At 39.2% G+C, this 15,117-nt stretch overlaps 1 protein-coding gene across 1 annotated transcript in view; it reads left to right on the forward strand.

Moving 5' to 3' along the window:
* The window catches only part of LOC148836564 (uncharacterized), a 68,261-nt gene that overhangs the window by 28,600 nt on the left and 24,544 nt on the right, over nucleotides 1-15,117 (forward strand). Inside the window, exons 11-30 of the mRNA XM_088912740.1 lie at nucleotides 176-238; nucleotides 340-375; nucleotides 1,020-1,061; nucleotides 1,500-1,574; nucleotides 4,039-4,083; nucleotides 4,258-4,320; nucleotides 4,773-4,817; nucleotides 5,586-5,639; nucleotides 5,737-5,778; nucleotides 6,875-6,956; nucleotides 7,366-7,401; nucleotides 7,511-7,687; nucleotides 8,808-8,921; nucleotides 9,419-9,502; nucleotides 10,166-10,236; nucleotides 11,340-11,528; nucleotides 11,916-12,084; nucleotides 12,694-12,786; nucleotides 14,290-14,394; nucleotides 14,740-14,834. Coding sequence (XP_088768866.1) covers nucleotides 176-238; nucleotides 340-375; nucleotides 1,020-1,061; nucleotides 1,500-1,574; nucleotides 4,039-4,083; nucleotides 4,258-4,320; nucleotides 4,773-4,817; nucleotides 5,586-5,639; nucleotides 5,737-5,778; nucleotides 6,875-6,956; nucleotides 7,366-7,401; nucleotides 7,511-7,687; nucleotides 8,808-8,921; nucleotides 9,419-9,502; nucleotides 10,166-10,236; nucleotides 11,340-11,528; nucleotides 11,916-12,084; nucleotides 12,694-12,786; nucleotides 14,290-14,394; nucleotides 14,740-14,834 — 1,680 coding nt within the window. The remainder of the gene's footprint in view (nucleotides 1-175; nucleotides 239-339; nucleotides 376-1,019; nucleotides 1,062-1,499; nucleotides 1,575-4,038; nucleotides 4,084-4,257; nucleotides 4,321-4,772; nucleotides 4,818-5,585; nucleotides 5,640-5,736; nucleotides 5,779-6,874; nucleotides 6,957-7,365; nucleotides 7,402-7,510; nucleotides 7,688-8,807; nucleotides 8,922-9,418; nucleotides 9,503-10,165; nucleotides 10,237-11,339; nucleotides 11,529-11,915; nucleotides 12,085-12,693; nucleotides 12,787-14,289; nucleotides 14,395-14,739; nucleotides 14,835-15,117) is intronic.

Genomic DNA, 15,117 nt, shown 5'->3' on the forward strand with positions numbered 1-15,117 from the left:
TCTCATTTTATATTGCTGTGGCTTGAATAAGAAGCGGATGCAGTCTAAGAGTGCAGCACCTATCACACGTGTGCAGGTAACCTTTACTGAAATCAACACTGAAAATAGGCAGCCCTAATGAACCAGAGTCACACCTTTGCTGTCTGAATTTGACAGACCGGGCCCTGTGTTTCAGGGGTGTCCAGGGCCACCAGGACTTCTTGGGTTTCCTGGTCCACCCGGGCCAACAGGCTTTCTGGTAATTAAACTCATTGATTTGGAAATACCACGATGTTTAATTAAAACAAGATGGAATGATTAAAAAAAACCAAGTAATAATTTATTTTTGTAAACATCCAGGGATTATATGGAGCTCCGGGTTTGGAAGGTCCAAAGGTAATGTATTGAATTAAGATTTATTGGGCTATTTTTTGTTCCAGTTTGGCTTCTGAAGCCGATATTCATTCTGTTACTAAGCTGTCTGTTTCATCTTCTGTCTGCTGCATTGGTTGCATTCATTTGTGCCTTTCCCTGTCTTGTGCAGATAAGCTGAATATTTACTGCTGTAACTGATGCAGTGGCTAGTAGTGCTGTCTCATAGTGCAGGGTCCCTGGGTTCAATCATTGGAGTGCTATCTGTGTGGAGTTTGTATGTTCTCCCCATTTTCATGTGGGTTTCCTCCTGTTGCTCTGGTTTCCTGGTGTGTACATTGGCCCTGATCTGAGTGTGTGTGTCTGTCTGCCCTGAGATGGACTGGTGGTGTCCTGTCCAGGATGTATCTTGCCAAGATACCGGCTCCCCTGCAACCTTGAATTGAATTGAATGAAGTGGAAAAAAAGGGTGCATGATTTGTGTTGTTACTTGTTTTTACAACCTATTTTTGTATTGTGTTTTCCAAATTTTATAGTTTTTATAATTTTGGAATTGCATGAAAAGCACTCAGTAAATTAAGGATTTTTATTTGTCAGTGTATTTCTGTATTCTATACAACATGTCATTTTTTAGAGCATTCATTAATGCTGCTACTTTCCCCCAACAGGGAGTTCAAGGAGTGAATACACAAGGGACTAAAGGACAGAAGGTAAATTGTATAGAAGTTGTCAATAACACTTTCCCTGCAATGGTGTTCAGCCACTTCTAACTGAAACTGGCACACAAATCTTCTAATCCCTGCTTTACAAAGCTCCGATCTGGAAGAAGCTGCCAGCCAATATCACAACGTCTTTTAAGAAACAGCTTAATGAAGTACTCTTTTCATTTATCTACTAATAAACTAATATACTGTATTAAATAGACCAAATAGTGTTGTTTAATTTACAGACATTCTCATGTTCTTTTGTGTTTGGAACATACCTTAATATACAGTTCAATATATCTGCTGCTGCTGTTAGCATTTCTGTTTTATTGCAGTGCCACCTACTGGCATAAAGTAAATGACTAGATTCTTTGTCAGTATTAGTTTATGCACCAATTCAACAACCTCTTGAAAATCACCTTACCTGCTTGTGTGTTTTTCTAGGGTCTTCATGGTCTGCCTGGACTTCCTGGAGAAACAGGAATATTGTTACCTGCAGAAAGACCTAAAAACCTAAAGGTTAAAAGTTTTTCTCTGCTCTCTTTGATTTTTCACTGAATCACTTACAATTACTTTCCACATACACTTAAAAATCATGTATCAAAGAACAAGTTAAGTCTTGGCAAATACTTATAAATAGAAAGTCAAACAGAAAATAACAATTCACCCCCTTTGATATGAAATACTTAAATAGGCTCTGTTGTAAACAGTTGTTTATTGTAATTAATTGCCTGAAGTCCATCTGTGTGCAATTAGCGTGTTTGACATGAGTTCAAGATAGATACACCTATCTCTGGGAGGTCCCACAGTTGATTAGTACAACTCCCAAAAACTTTACCTCATGAAAACAAAGGAATATTCAAAGCAAATCCAGGACAGGGTTATTCAGAAGTACCAATCAGAGGAATTGTTTTAAAAAAATTCCAAGGCATTGTATATCCCCCAAAGCCTTATTTATAATTTATTATAAAGAAATGGAGAAAATATCGCACAACTGTGCCAGAGCAGGGCTGAATAAAATTGAGTATCTAGCCTAGATGATGCTGACCATATCATCTCCACCTCCAGTGTTAGATGGTCAAGAAAAATGGTGGCCCTTGCCCCCCATTCCCCATGGGTGTTACGATCCCTGCCTCCCGGCAACGGAGGAGGCAGAAGTAGGCGTAGCCCCTATCCATCAGTTCACCTATCAGTTTTCCTATTCACCACCACACCCCCGTCTCTTCCTACTTAAACACCTGTCTTTCCCTACCTCTTTGCTCAGTATTGGTTTTTCCTTTCGAGCTTCCTGGTTGCGCTACTCCTACTTCTACCCTGTGTTCGTCTTGGCTCTCGGTTTTCGGTTTTTCCCTTTGGACTTCGGCTTTTCGGATCTCGGCTTGGCTTGGTTACTTACGCTCTGTTTCGGATCACTGGCTACCCCTGGATTATCGGATTGCTCTACCGTCTACGACTTCGGATCACGCTTCGGCTTCCGTACTCGTTCCCTTTCGAATATCTGGCTTCCCCTGGACTCTCGGCTCGTTCCTTCGATTATGGATTGCTTTTGGATTGCGGCTTGGCTTAGTTCGCTCCTGCAAGTGGGTTCACTCACTGGTTTCGGTCCCTCTTACCGAATCCTTAACAATGGGCCTTTATGGCCTGAAAAGGGACCTACCTACAGTATCTAGCCTAGAAGAGCACTACTCATTGAGTCTACAAAGAGACCTATAGCAACTCTGATGGAATTATAGTCTTCCATGGCTGAGGTGGGAGAAACTGTGCAAATGACAACAAATGCCTGAGTGCCTCACAAATCTCACAAATCTGTTAGAGACTTATACAAGAAGGCTCATGGCTGTAATTTCTGCCAAAGGTTCCTCTACTAAATATTAACTCAAGGGTGGTGAATACCTATCCAGTCAATTATTATCTGTTTTCTATTTGTAATTATTTTAGGAGGATCTGTAGACTTTTGGTTTTTTTGACATTATAGAGTATGGGTGACACGATGGTGCAGAGTCTTCAAACAATCATAACTAAATAACAGTTATGTACAGTAGGTACTTCCAGTTACATCTAATTTGCATCATTTTAAATGATTAGTCTAACACATTTGATTGCCTAATCTAATTTGAGCACCGTATACTGTATGTTCTGAGTATAGAACATAGAGGTATAACTGCATTATTTAATCCTGTCACTTACTGCATACAGTATATTAGTAGCCATTACAGAACAGATTTCTGTGTCTGCGCTCAAACTGATTGTTGAATTTTATCTTCAACAGTCATGTTACAATGTAGGATTGCCTGTACTCTGGACGATACTGGGCTTTGCAGGTTAGCCATACAGCAGGACTGAGTGCAAAATAAATTGCTAAATGCAGTTCAACCACTGAATCTTTAGCAGACAAATCTTCTAAAGGTTCTGTGGCTGACAAAAGTTTGCCTTTTTGGCCACTGCTACTCAGGATTAGTTTATCAAAAGAAACATAAATAGGTGATTGGACTTCTTCTGACCGTGTATGATTAGATCACAGGCATTGCAATACCTGAACGGAGATTCCCTCAGACACTGCAGCCCTCTTAGTGGAAAATTGCCCATCAATCTTTAGAATCACATGGAATTAATGGAAGCATCTGTTACTGGGAATAGACCCCAGGGCAGACCCAGGAAACATTGGAGAGATTATATCTCTCAGATTGTCTGGGGACATCTGGGAGTCCCTCAGGAGGAGCTGGAGACTGTTGCTGGGGAAAGGGAAGTCTGGTCTTCTCTGCTCAGCCTGTTACCGCTGCAACCCTCACCAGGAGTAAGTGGTTAGAAAGTGATGATGATAATCTGTGATTGAGTCTCGCACTTGCTTAGGTAATGTGTCCTACTTTCTGTAATGTTAACCTTTCATTTAGTACCTCAAGTTGTCATTATTATAGGATGCTGTTTATTCTTGTTCTTATTGGTGCTGTTGGTGTCCAATCATTCCTCTGGATTTCCTACTCAGGGGGAGCCGGGTGACAGAGGCGATCCTGGATGTCAAGGTTCTCCTGTAAGCACATATCGCATTAGAGTTGCTACTCATTGATTATATCATTGCATGGATTTTCTGAATAAATGGTGTTCTTATAATGATATCAATTAATACTTTCTAAAATAGTATCAACATATTATTTCACGTTTTCTAATTTGTCTGTAAGCACTTTAGATTTCTTTCTTTTTATAGGGAGATCGTGGGTGTGTGGGTCCCAGGGGTGAGAAGGGAGACCGAGGAAATCCTGGATCTGAGGTACAATTGATAGTACCCAGCTCAGCATAGTCTCACTCCCAATGAGTAGCTCTGTCCCTGTTTAAATACCATACTCAGTGTGTACTTCATGGTTTTGTTCTCAGAACAGACTTTTAGTCAGTCATGTCTTAAACATAAATATTTTAAAATATCCCAAGAAAAGAGAACGTATGTTTTTGACTTTGCATATCAGTCATGGTGCATGAACTTACCCGTTTTTTATAACATTATAATGTTGTTGCATTATTGCCTCTTCTGATCTGTAGGATCACTAGGAACTCAATAGTCCCTAATAAATAAAACCACAGATATGTATAGATATTAATAATTGATTTGTTAGTCAAGCTCTGCTCTGAACTGTAATGAAACTATTGCAGAGTTTTTTTTTAATCATGTTATACTGTAGATCCATGCTATAAAGAGATTTTTGTTGATGGATATTTTCTTTTCAGGGGAAGCTTGGAAAAGAGGGAGACATTGGTATCCCAGGCCAAATGGTAACCATATATCCTTCAAGTTTTTTTAATGAAAAATACCATTGCAGTATTTGTTCAAGTTTCCTGTGCACTCATCTCTTGAAATGTGCACCGCTGTGCCATGGCCAGGGCTTTGTTCTTGGCTAAGTGGCATTGAGGAAACCTTTTCTCGCTGGTCTGTTTCTAATATCATCAGATCCACCTGCCACATCTGGAGGCTGACTGGCAGGTGGCACTCAGTCGTTTTATAATAATACAACCAACATCCCCCACAATCATGATAATAAAAGGCATAATGCTTACTGTCGTTGTTCCAACTGGAACTAAACCAATGGAAAATGTCACCTATTTTCTTTCCTCTCTGACTGTATGTTTTTGATTTGTCCATAAGAGTTTCAGCCTTTCTAAAACATTTCTAAATTGCTAAAAAAAATAGAAGAAAAATAGAATTGATAGGTATAACTCCTGGATCTGACACGCTCCTGTCTCTTTTTAATGTCATTATAATCAACCACTTAATTATGCTTATTACTGTACATCCTTATGTGTGTCTGGAAAGTGTGTGTGGGGCTGTGTGGCATATAGCTTGTTTGCCTACCTGTGATTCTTGCCCAGCAGCTGTGAACTGTTCGGTTTGTTGTATAGAACATAAAAGGCATTTTCTGATCTACTATAGCTACTGTACGACACTGTTGCCTACTAGAGGTGGGTACATTGCATGTCTTCTGGCCAGATAAGGCCATTAAGCTCATTAAGCTGTTTAGTAGTATAATTTCTTGTCTTTTCTAGGGGTTAAAAGGTGATTTTGGTTTTGAAGGGCCTCCTGGGGATCCTGGCCAAAAAGTAAATTTTTCTATTGATTTTTTTTTTATTGTCATTGCTTTAATCGCTCAATCCCAAATTGTACTTGGTTTTATAATCCAACTTGAATTCCTTTTAGGGTGAAAAAGGTGATTATGGCCCTCCTGGTCTGCCTGGTAAAGTGAGTAGGCTTTTTTATAACATCAGTGTAAAAATACAGAATATATTCAGCACTTCAAGCATCTGTATAAAAAGGGGGAAAATGAAAGTACAGTAAGTGCTGTCCAACAGTAGCTAACATAGTCATATAGTATTAATTTGTATTAAATATCCATTATGTTTTTGAAGGTGTGTGTATTGTCTTTCTGGTTGTATTTTAGCTGCATTCTTATTTGAAGGTCTATGTTTGTGAAGCTTATAACACATCTGTGTGGATAAAATATTTCATCTAGCAGAGGTCTCCTGAAAACACAATATACAGTATACAGTATAAAACATGCTATATTTTTCTTACACACTGAAAGATGCTGTAGTAAATGTTTGTTCGATGCACTGAAGGGTTAAAGAGTAAAGGTCTGTTGGCTGTTATGTTATCTGTAGTAACCTCTGGTCTACAGTACGTGACTCACTGTGCTACAACATCTTTCACTCATGTATTATACTGTATTTTTTTATAGAACTGTCATCATTTTATTTATGTTCGGAGAATAGTGGAAAGGACTGGCACTGCATTTCTGAACATTTTAAACCTAGACATTTTAACTTAAGCACAAATAAATAAATACAGTGCCAGATTTATATGCTATTGCAACATTATGTTTTATGTCAAGGTAGTTCAATTAAGTTTGTGTAAAATCATTCCTTAAATTTTTTATTGCCGCAACACATAATTCATAATTAGCAATTGTGCATTTGTATTGCAATAAAAGGCATTGAAACGATGTTGTAATGAGTTAGCTAACACTGCCCTCTCTTCCTTGCAAATACATTATAATAGTTACATGGCAACAAACAAAAGAAGTGCACTAACTGAGGATCATCTTGTATTTGGTCCTTCAGGACTAGATTGAATTGGTACTAGTTAGTTTCAACAGCAAAAAACTTCATTTTTGCACAAACTTTGAGTGATCGGAACCGATCGGAGTGATCAGGGGAGATGATATAATTTATCAATCATCTATTTAGGCACTGAATTTAGGCATATGAAGGCACTGTCCTCCTTATGTGCAAGCAAGAAGTTCTTAACCATATACCTGATTCTGCTTTTCACTGAAAAGGTCATCCAAAATGGCTTCCCTGAGCAAGGTGACCGTGGTGATCCAGGCCGCCCCGGTCTGAAAGGGGATCCTGGCTCTAGAGGTAAAGATCTACTGTAAATGCTCAAGATTAAAAGTACAAAAAGGGCATGGATTTACACAAGGAACAATGACTTAAAAAAAAGACCAGTAGCAAATTTAAGCAGCAGGAAAGGTTTTGCAAAAAGCTTTTGACATAGAGACTTGCACAGACGTCTGCAAATTTCACTCCAAAGGCATCTAACCCAGGACTCCAGAGCTGGGAGGTACGGTAGCAATGATATTCCATCATGCTGCCTGTTAATTAGTTTCGCTCTGGAGATTTCTGAAATAACTTTTGTCTTATCATTGTGACTTATATTTGTGATCTTATTTTTTAGCCCTACATTTTTTTTTTTTTTATTTTTAGCAAAAAAAGCAAAGATGTACTGTAAATGCAACATGAAAAAAACACATTATATTGTGTTTTGCAGGACATGTAGGGTTTCCTGGGCCCCCAGGACCACAAGGTAACCGCTGTCATTGACTGAAATGTCAACAGTCACACATTTCCTTCACAAATGCTTAGCTGTTACAAACAGATCGACAGACTGACACAGACCTTTTCTGCTGTTTCAGGGCCCTCAGAACCAGGTCTACAAGGGCCACCTGGACCTCATGGCTTGAAAGGTGCCAAAGGAGACAAGGGTGATGCAGGGTCCCCGGTCTTGGGTCCTCCTGGTCTTGATGGGCGCCAAGGACCTGAAGGCCCTCCAGGTGACCCAGGACCTCCACCGTATCATCACAAGTGTCTAGGTAATTGCTCACCTACACTCATTTTAAACACAGCAAGATAATTATAAATCAATCATAGGAATGATCAGTCCAAAGTAGAGGAAATGGTCCAGCAGGCAGTATGTCATATGATTACTTAGGACTGTAAAGTTATAGATGTGACCTTAAATTGGCAGAGGTTTGATCTGCAACCCAGTAAATAGTGGTGGCAGTGATAATATTTTTAGTAAAGTACTGTAAAAGAGAAGCTGTTACAGAAATGTCTGTGTTGGTTTCATCCACTAGAGGGCGATATCAGAACCTAGGAGAGAGAATAGGTGCAGACATTTGCATAAGGTTGGAGGAATCCAATGCAGCTGGTTTCAGTTAAGAGTTCTCTTTAAATCTAACCTATGGGGGTAACCAGTAGGACAGTACCTCATAGAAAAATCAGAAAAATGCAACATGCGATAAACAGTTAACATAATAAAACCTATAGAAATGCAAGATGAACCAATTATGTTTTAAGGGGAGATTAAAAACAGGTCAATCTGTTAGGGAAGGGTGGTCCACAGCCTTGGAACACAGAAGGCTACAGTACAGTTTACAGGCCTGCGAATGGGACCAGCAGGAGAGCATCACTAGAGTACCAGAAAGTGCAGCTAGAGGCATGTCAGGATATCAGAAGCGTAGGATAAAGAGCTTTCCTTTCATTAAGAGCGGTATTTTGAAATCTATATGTAAATTCAACAAGCCAGTACAAGGATTTGAAAACAGAGCTTGTTTGGTTGGTAGAACGAGACCTAGTCAGTACTCAAGCAAGTGTTTTTTATTTGGGGATTTTATAAGGTATTTTGTGCCCAATGTGCAAGTAGGGGGATTGCAGTAGTTGAATTCAGATGGACCGAAAGCAGTTTCTTCACAGCATACATTGACAAAACAGAATGTAAAAAAGACATCTTGGATACATGTTGCACACGTGGCTTTAACCGATACAAGGCTCAGAAATAGAACTGGGTTCATGGCAGAGTGTGATCCCTGATTTTCAAGGAGCAATAATAGGTAAGGATGATTCATTTGCTGTACACTGGCTCCGACGATAGATGTCCTTTTATTTCTCCTTAAATCCGGGTCCTGTTTTAAGATATTCTTCCTCTTTCAGTCAGTGCTAGGCAGGGTTCAGATGGACTTCAGGTGCCACGAGGTCAGACAGGACATCCAGGAATTCCCGGAATCATTGGAGATCCTGGAGCAGAAGGGGAACCTGGTCTCCCAGGTTTGGTTTGCTTTAATAGTAAATTACCTACTACACAGAGAAGTAGGGGCGCATATGATATGGTTTACAGAGAATAAGGATAATTGGCATTTAATTTGTGGGCAGGAAAGTGGTTATCTTTACTGCCTCACAGCATCAAATGGGGATGGGATCAATTGGGAACAATTCCAGACCTGGGGTGCTGTCTGTGTGGAGTTTGTATCTTCTCCCCATGTTTGCAAGGTTTTTCTCCCACTGTTCAAAGACAAAGTGGTAGGTTGATTGGCTTCTGGGAAGGTTGCCCCTGCTGTGTCTGTGTTTGTGTCCAGTCCAGGGTGTATTCTGCTTCGAGTGAAAATTGAAAGAAGCGGTTAGAAAATGGATGGATATTTAATCTGTAACAACACCAAACCAAATGAGAATACAGTATGTTGTGTCAAATGCCTGATAGTCTTAGAAAAATATTCGTGGATTTCAGTTTTCTGAAATTGTATCACTGTCAATTTTTGTTTCCTCAGGTGAAAAGGGAAACACATGCATGTTTTGTGATATCTCACCCAGCCCAGGAATTCCAGGTCTAAGGGGACTTCCTGGACCTCAAGGTGAAGGGCTGATTTTAAAATCTATGATTATACTGTAATTTGAATATTCAGGCTCAAATGTGATCATATTCTAATCAAAATGTGAATACAAATTTGTTATGTACTGTACAAGGACCCTACATAAAAAATCTGATGTACTGTACTATAAAAGCTCAGGCCACAAACTCAAAAGATAAGGTGAAAAGGTGATTGAGGGAACACAATTTTAATACAAAAGAAGCAAGACACTTGTTGAATAAAAAAACATTTTGCCACACTTCGAGTGAGAACTCTAGTCAAAGCCATTAGCAGTTCAATAAATGTTACAATTTAAGGACTTTTCAATTAAAATCTCATCATAAAAATGCACCACATCTGATTACCTTTGTAAACTACATACTGTAACTTCCCCGATGATTATTACCCACATCTTTAAAGGTTCAACCCTGAGTTGTCAAGTCTCAGAAGCAAACCAGGGCTGGGCCTGTTCAATACTATAAATGGAGATTTCCTAAGAAAGCCAACTAGCTGCTGTAAATGATATTGGTGGTCCAGTAGCTGTCCAGCACTGTTGCTTAAGACAACAAATATACTATACTTTACCTTGTATACCTGCTATAAATGGCATTTCTATAATGATTATAGATGATTAAAGGCCATAACTGAGCTGTCCTCTTATACCAGGAAAACAAGGCAAGCCAGGGCCTAAAGGGACAAAGGGTTTACCAGGAACAGCAGGCCCTCAAGGACCCCAGGTAAAGTTACTAATTGTACTAATTGTTGAATTAAATTTACAAAAAAAAGTTTAAAAGCATTGAGAGCACAATGGCTTCACGTGGGTTTTACAAGGAAATTAGAAATTTCAAAACCTTGTAATAGGCTTCTAAAATATTACAAGTAGCAATAATTCTTCATTTATTGTGCCTGCCTTTACAGGCTGAGCCCTTCGTAAGAAATTTTCTATGTAGAAGTTTTTCTGAATTTTTCTCTTTTTTAATTATGTCTTATCATAGGTCTGCAGGTACTGTAGCTGTTTCAAAGTGCATTGCTATGTGGTATACTGTACTTGTCAGTATGACTTTGGTGTTTATACTTTATAAATGATCAGTCACAGAATAGATAAGGATCGCTGAATTAAAGTTCAGGTTTTTATGCTTAAAATTGTATTGTTATATTGTATTGTTCATATACAATACAAAGCTTTAAAGCTAGACGTTTTGAACCCTTACCCTTTCACTCTTGATTAAGTTTACCCAGAAGTAAAAACATTATTTGAACACTCCTGGATCTCTCTATCTATTAATTTAATTGATTCTTTTAAACTGGTGCATGACAGTGTTAAAAAAGACATGTTTGGATCTGACCTGTTGTTTCAAATTTCTGTTGTCTAGCCAAATTAAGCTATTTTGATCTGTTAACCCTTTGGCTATAGTAGGCCGGCAGTGTGAATACTGTATGTTTTTCTCAGATGTAAGAATGATCAGGTACAGGTTTATTCCATGCTGAAAGGAAAAGAAACGAGACACAATGTTACAGCTGTGGAACCTTCTTCAGGTGAGCTTCTCCACATGACACCCGAAGAAGTCCCTCCTTTTTTTTTCTTTCATCATGGAACAAACCTTTACCTTTTCCTATGTAGCGTATGCATGATGACCCAGCTACCTACTTGAAGTTAACTAAAGAATGATGAAAAGATGCACTGTTTTGTGATTTTTTAAACAAATTTTGTTCTGCATACCTTGCATTGGGATATAAGGGTAGGGTCACATCCAGGATTTGAACCTGCAACCTCACAGGTGTAACCTTTGCTCATGCCACTGCCTATCTGCTGCTGTGACTCATTCTATCCTTTTTCCAGGGTCCTGTAGGACCAACAGGAGAAAAGGGACTGCAAGGACCTAAAGGAGACCAGGGCCACTCTGAAGAGACCTGCGAAAGGGGGGATACGGGAGACTGTGGGCTTCCTGGTGACCCTGGAGAGGAAGGAATCCAGGGAAGATCCGGATACCCTGGACTCCCTGGTGACCCGGGTCCGATAGGAGATCCAGTCAGTTCTTCCACTGTCGCATTCTCCTTCATTCCCAGTGTGGATTACTGTAGCGACCATTTCCAAGGTCTAGGATTTTACACACAGAAGAGGACAGACAAATGTATTTTCCTGGAATGGTTTTAAAAGCTAGCTCCTGAAAGAGTGGGTTTAGAGAGACTCCTGTTAAAAGACCTGTTATTAGATTGACACAGCTGTCCCTGGGCAGGTTAGTGTTATGTTACACGGCATGAGTGATGGTTTTTTAATGTAATATTTGGAAGTTTGTTTGTTTTTTTTTCCAGAAGCTGAAAGACATTTATCAATACTTCATAAGTTCACAAATCAGACTGTGTTTAATGTATTTTTCATCATTATTTAGCTTCTTTACCTCTTTGTTGTTTGCAGGGGCCTTATGGCCCGAAAGGTGAACATGGTCCCCCTGGAATCAGTGGGCTCCGGGGTTCCCCTGGACGGCCAGGGGAGAGTGGCGAAATGACTATTGGACTACCAGGAGCAGTGGGACCCAAAGGCAGCCTTGGAGAGCCCGGTCCGATAGGGAGTCCTGGAGATCCAGGTAAGTCACTGAATGTGGCTGGTCCTCACTGAGGAACGCAAGGGACATTTAGACACTTCTGATCATCAGTGATTGGAAAGGTAAAGGTTTGATCCAGAATAGTGTCATTAAAAGATGTTGAATGTGTTGAATGGCGGTGCTGCACACTGACCAAACCTGAAGCTCCCCTGTTTATTGGACGGACTCCAGAACAGGCAATTCATGGTTGGCTTATAAACCATGAGGCAGGAATCCATCACCTTCCTTTGCCGGGAAAAAAAAAATCCCAGATTTCAATCCTATTTAAAACTGTTGGAATGTGCAGTTCACTCCCTCACACCAATATCCTCATCAGAGCCTCGATTGGAAGTTATTATACTAGAAGAACGTAACCTGTAAATGTGCATTTCAAAACCTTGTGAAATGTATATCACATCCTACTAAAGGTGTCCCTGCAGCTTCTGAACGTTAAGGGCTGGGTGTTTTTAATGTTTTGGCCACTGAGATTTCATCCTGTTATATCTATAATTAGGTACAGGATCAGATACAAGAATATGAAGATACAGAATATGAAGCTACACTGTGCATTGTTACACACCTTGAATGTCTGGTAATATCTTTTATTCCCAGGAGAGAAAGGGGATCCAGCAGGTCCCGGATTGAACCCGGGGGATCCTGGGGAAAGGGGTGTTCCTGGAGAAAGCGGGTTTCCAGGTCTGCGTGGTAAGTCAATGTAGAATTCCGCTTTCCTGAACCTGAGGCCTTGAAATCATACAAAACAGCCTGTGGATCTGTTCTGGCACTGGAGCTTTTCAAGAGTTCATCAGTGTAACTTAGCTTCGTACAGGCGAAGGACGTGATGCCTTAAAGTCAAGGTTTAAAAATAGCCATACATTTTACCTAGAGATTGTAAGGCATGAAAGAGACAGGGAGGGAATTAACAAATATTTTGTAGGTACTACTAAAAATGGTACTGTATAATATCAGTAATTATTGAATCCTTCTATATCAACACCCAGGAGTCATGAAGGTGAATTTGGTCAAATGTACTGTGGGAGAAGAGAACTGACTTAGACATCCATAAATGGGTGTGTTGTAATATCCTTTAGGTTTATTTTCTGTTGGGGAAAGATTTTGAAAGGTTGTGTTTAGTTTGTTAACATTTTTTGAACTATTCACTATAATCAATTTATTGTATGGACATCACAAATCAGTGTGCAGCATACGTTTATGAATTTTAAACAATATTGACCTTTACGATGTGAACAATGCAAGTACTATTGTAAAGTTTATTTTTATTTAGATAAGTGAAACTGTACAGAAAAATAGAAGTTCTAAGCTCAATTACAATGTTACTAAACAAGCTGTCAAAATGCCCAGCCCAATTTTTTACAGTGCCTTCCAAATGTATTCATATCCTGACATAACAGAAGTAACAAATATATAACGGAAAGATTTATACAGTATGTACAAAATAGTTTGTGCCTAAATTCTAAAATCAATTAGATTGAGGTTTAAAGAATGAGATGGCCCTTAAAGAATGTTTATTTTGTGTGGAGTTAACCATTCGTTTTTTGATTTGGAAGTGTGCTTTGTATTGCTGTCATGCTAGAATGTCCATTATAGCCAAGCTTGAACTGGCTCTCTGACCTTATTTAATGGGATACTAAGCGAAACGTGACCCTTTTGTTTTCTAGAATTCAATAATTGACTATAAATTACATAGATCTGTGCAAGGCTATTATGATTACAGTATAACCTTATTAGACCTTTTGAAGCAAGACAAACGATCCAATCCATAACTCATTCTGCCATACAATGTTTTATATTCCTATGGAACATATGTTTCAATGGAGTTATGAATAAATCTTGAGACACGGTAATTAATCAGATGCTCCCCAGATACGTTGGTCCACTGTGACTATACAGTATGTATCCATCTGCTTATTTTAGCAAGTACTCTAAATTTTAATCCTATCATTGTAATGAAATAAAAAGAATGTTCAGAGTGAAAACAAGAAAGTATGCTCTGTAAGAACACTTTATCAAGACTGAATTATGTTTCTCTTTAAGCATTATTTTATGCATATCATATCAGGAAATATAAAGAGAAAATTTACCCTCAGTTTATATTATTAGGATTAAATTGTATGTAGGTAAAATTTAACACAGACAAATGTATGCCCGTGGGTACTTATTAAATGCATTTGGTATTTGAAATTACAGGAGATCCTGGATCAATGGGTCTTAAAGGTGAACCTGGTAAATCTGGCCCTAAAGGCAAAAAAGGTGAAGCATCAATGGGAACCTCTGGCCTTCAGGGTATTAAAGGTAATAATGAAAATACTGTATTAAAATTAATACATTGAAAGGGAGCTGTTTTTTTCTACAATCTTATAAAGTTCAAGTCAAATAGTAGTCAGTCTTTTGATCAGATCTTTTAAGATTCTTGCTGCTCCTCATCAGACAGGGTACTCGATGCCCAAAGCACCAATCTTTTTCTTGCTCCTGCATTTTGTCACAATGAATGTAACCAGTCAGTAAAGAGACCTTTTTTTTACTCAAGTAACAACTATTACAAAGGCCACACCCTGTGGTGTTGTAGCAGAAGACGATTCTGCACAGGTTTGTAATACTGTACTGTATGTAATTCAAAAACTGGTCTGATTTTACTAGGATTGAAAGGACAGCCTGGAAGCAAAGGCTCTCCAACAACAGGTCCTCCAGGAAGACAAGGGACTCCGGGAATCCCCGGCACACCAGGGCCAAAGGTCAGACAAAACCAATAGGATTGTCCTTCTCAGTGATGCAAGCTGGACCGTAAAGACAGAGGCACCTGCAGATATAAGTCTTCCTGCCTATACTAACATAGAGTAACCATCAAGTACTGCTGGTTCCATTACTCATTTCTTGTGTTTTTAATGTCTGAGAATTTATTGCACAGGCATTTACACTTTAGAATTGAACTAATGAAGGCAGCACAGTGGTGCAGGGGTTAGTATTTCTGCCCCTTTTAGTTTCCTCTCACAGTCTAAAAACATAGCAGTGGCTTCT

The sequence above is a fragment of the Atractosteus spatula genome, chromosome 4 (genome assembly GCF_055471065.1).
Source record: "Atractosteus spatula isolate fAtrSpa1 chromosome 4, fAtrSpa1.hap1, whole genome shotgun sequence".
NCBI lineage: Eukaryota > Metazoa > Chordata > Actinopteri > Semionotiformes > Lepisosteidae > Atractosteus > Atractosteus spatula.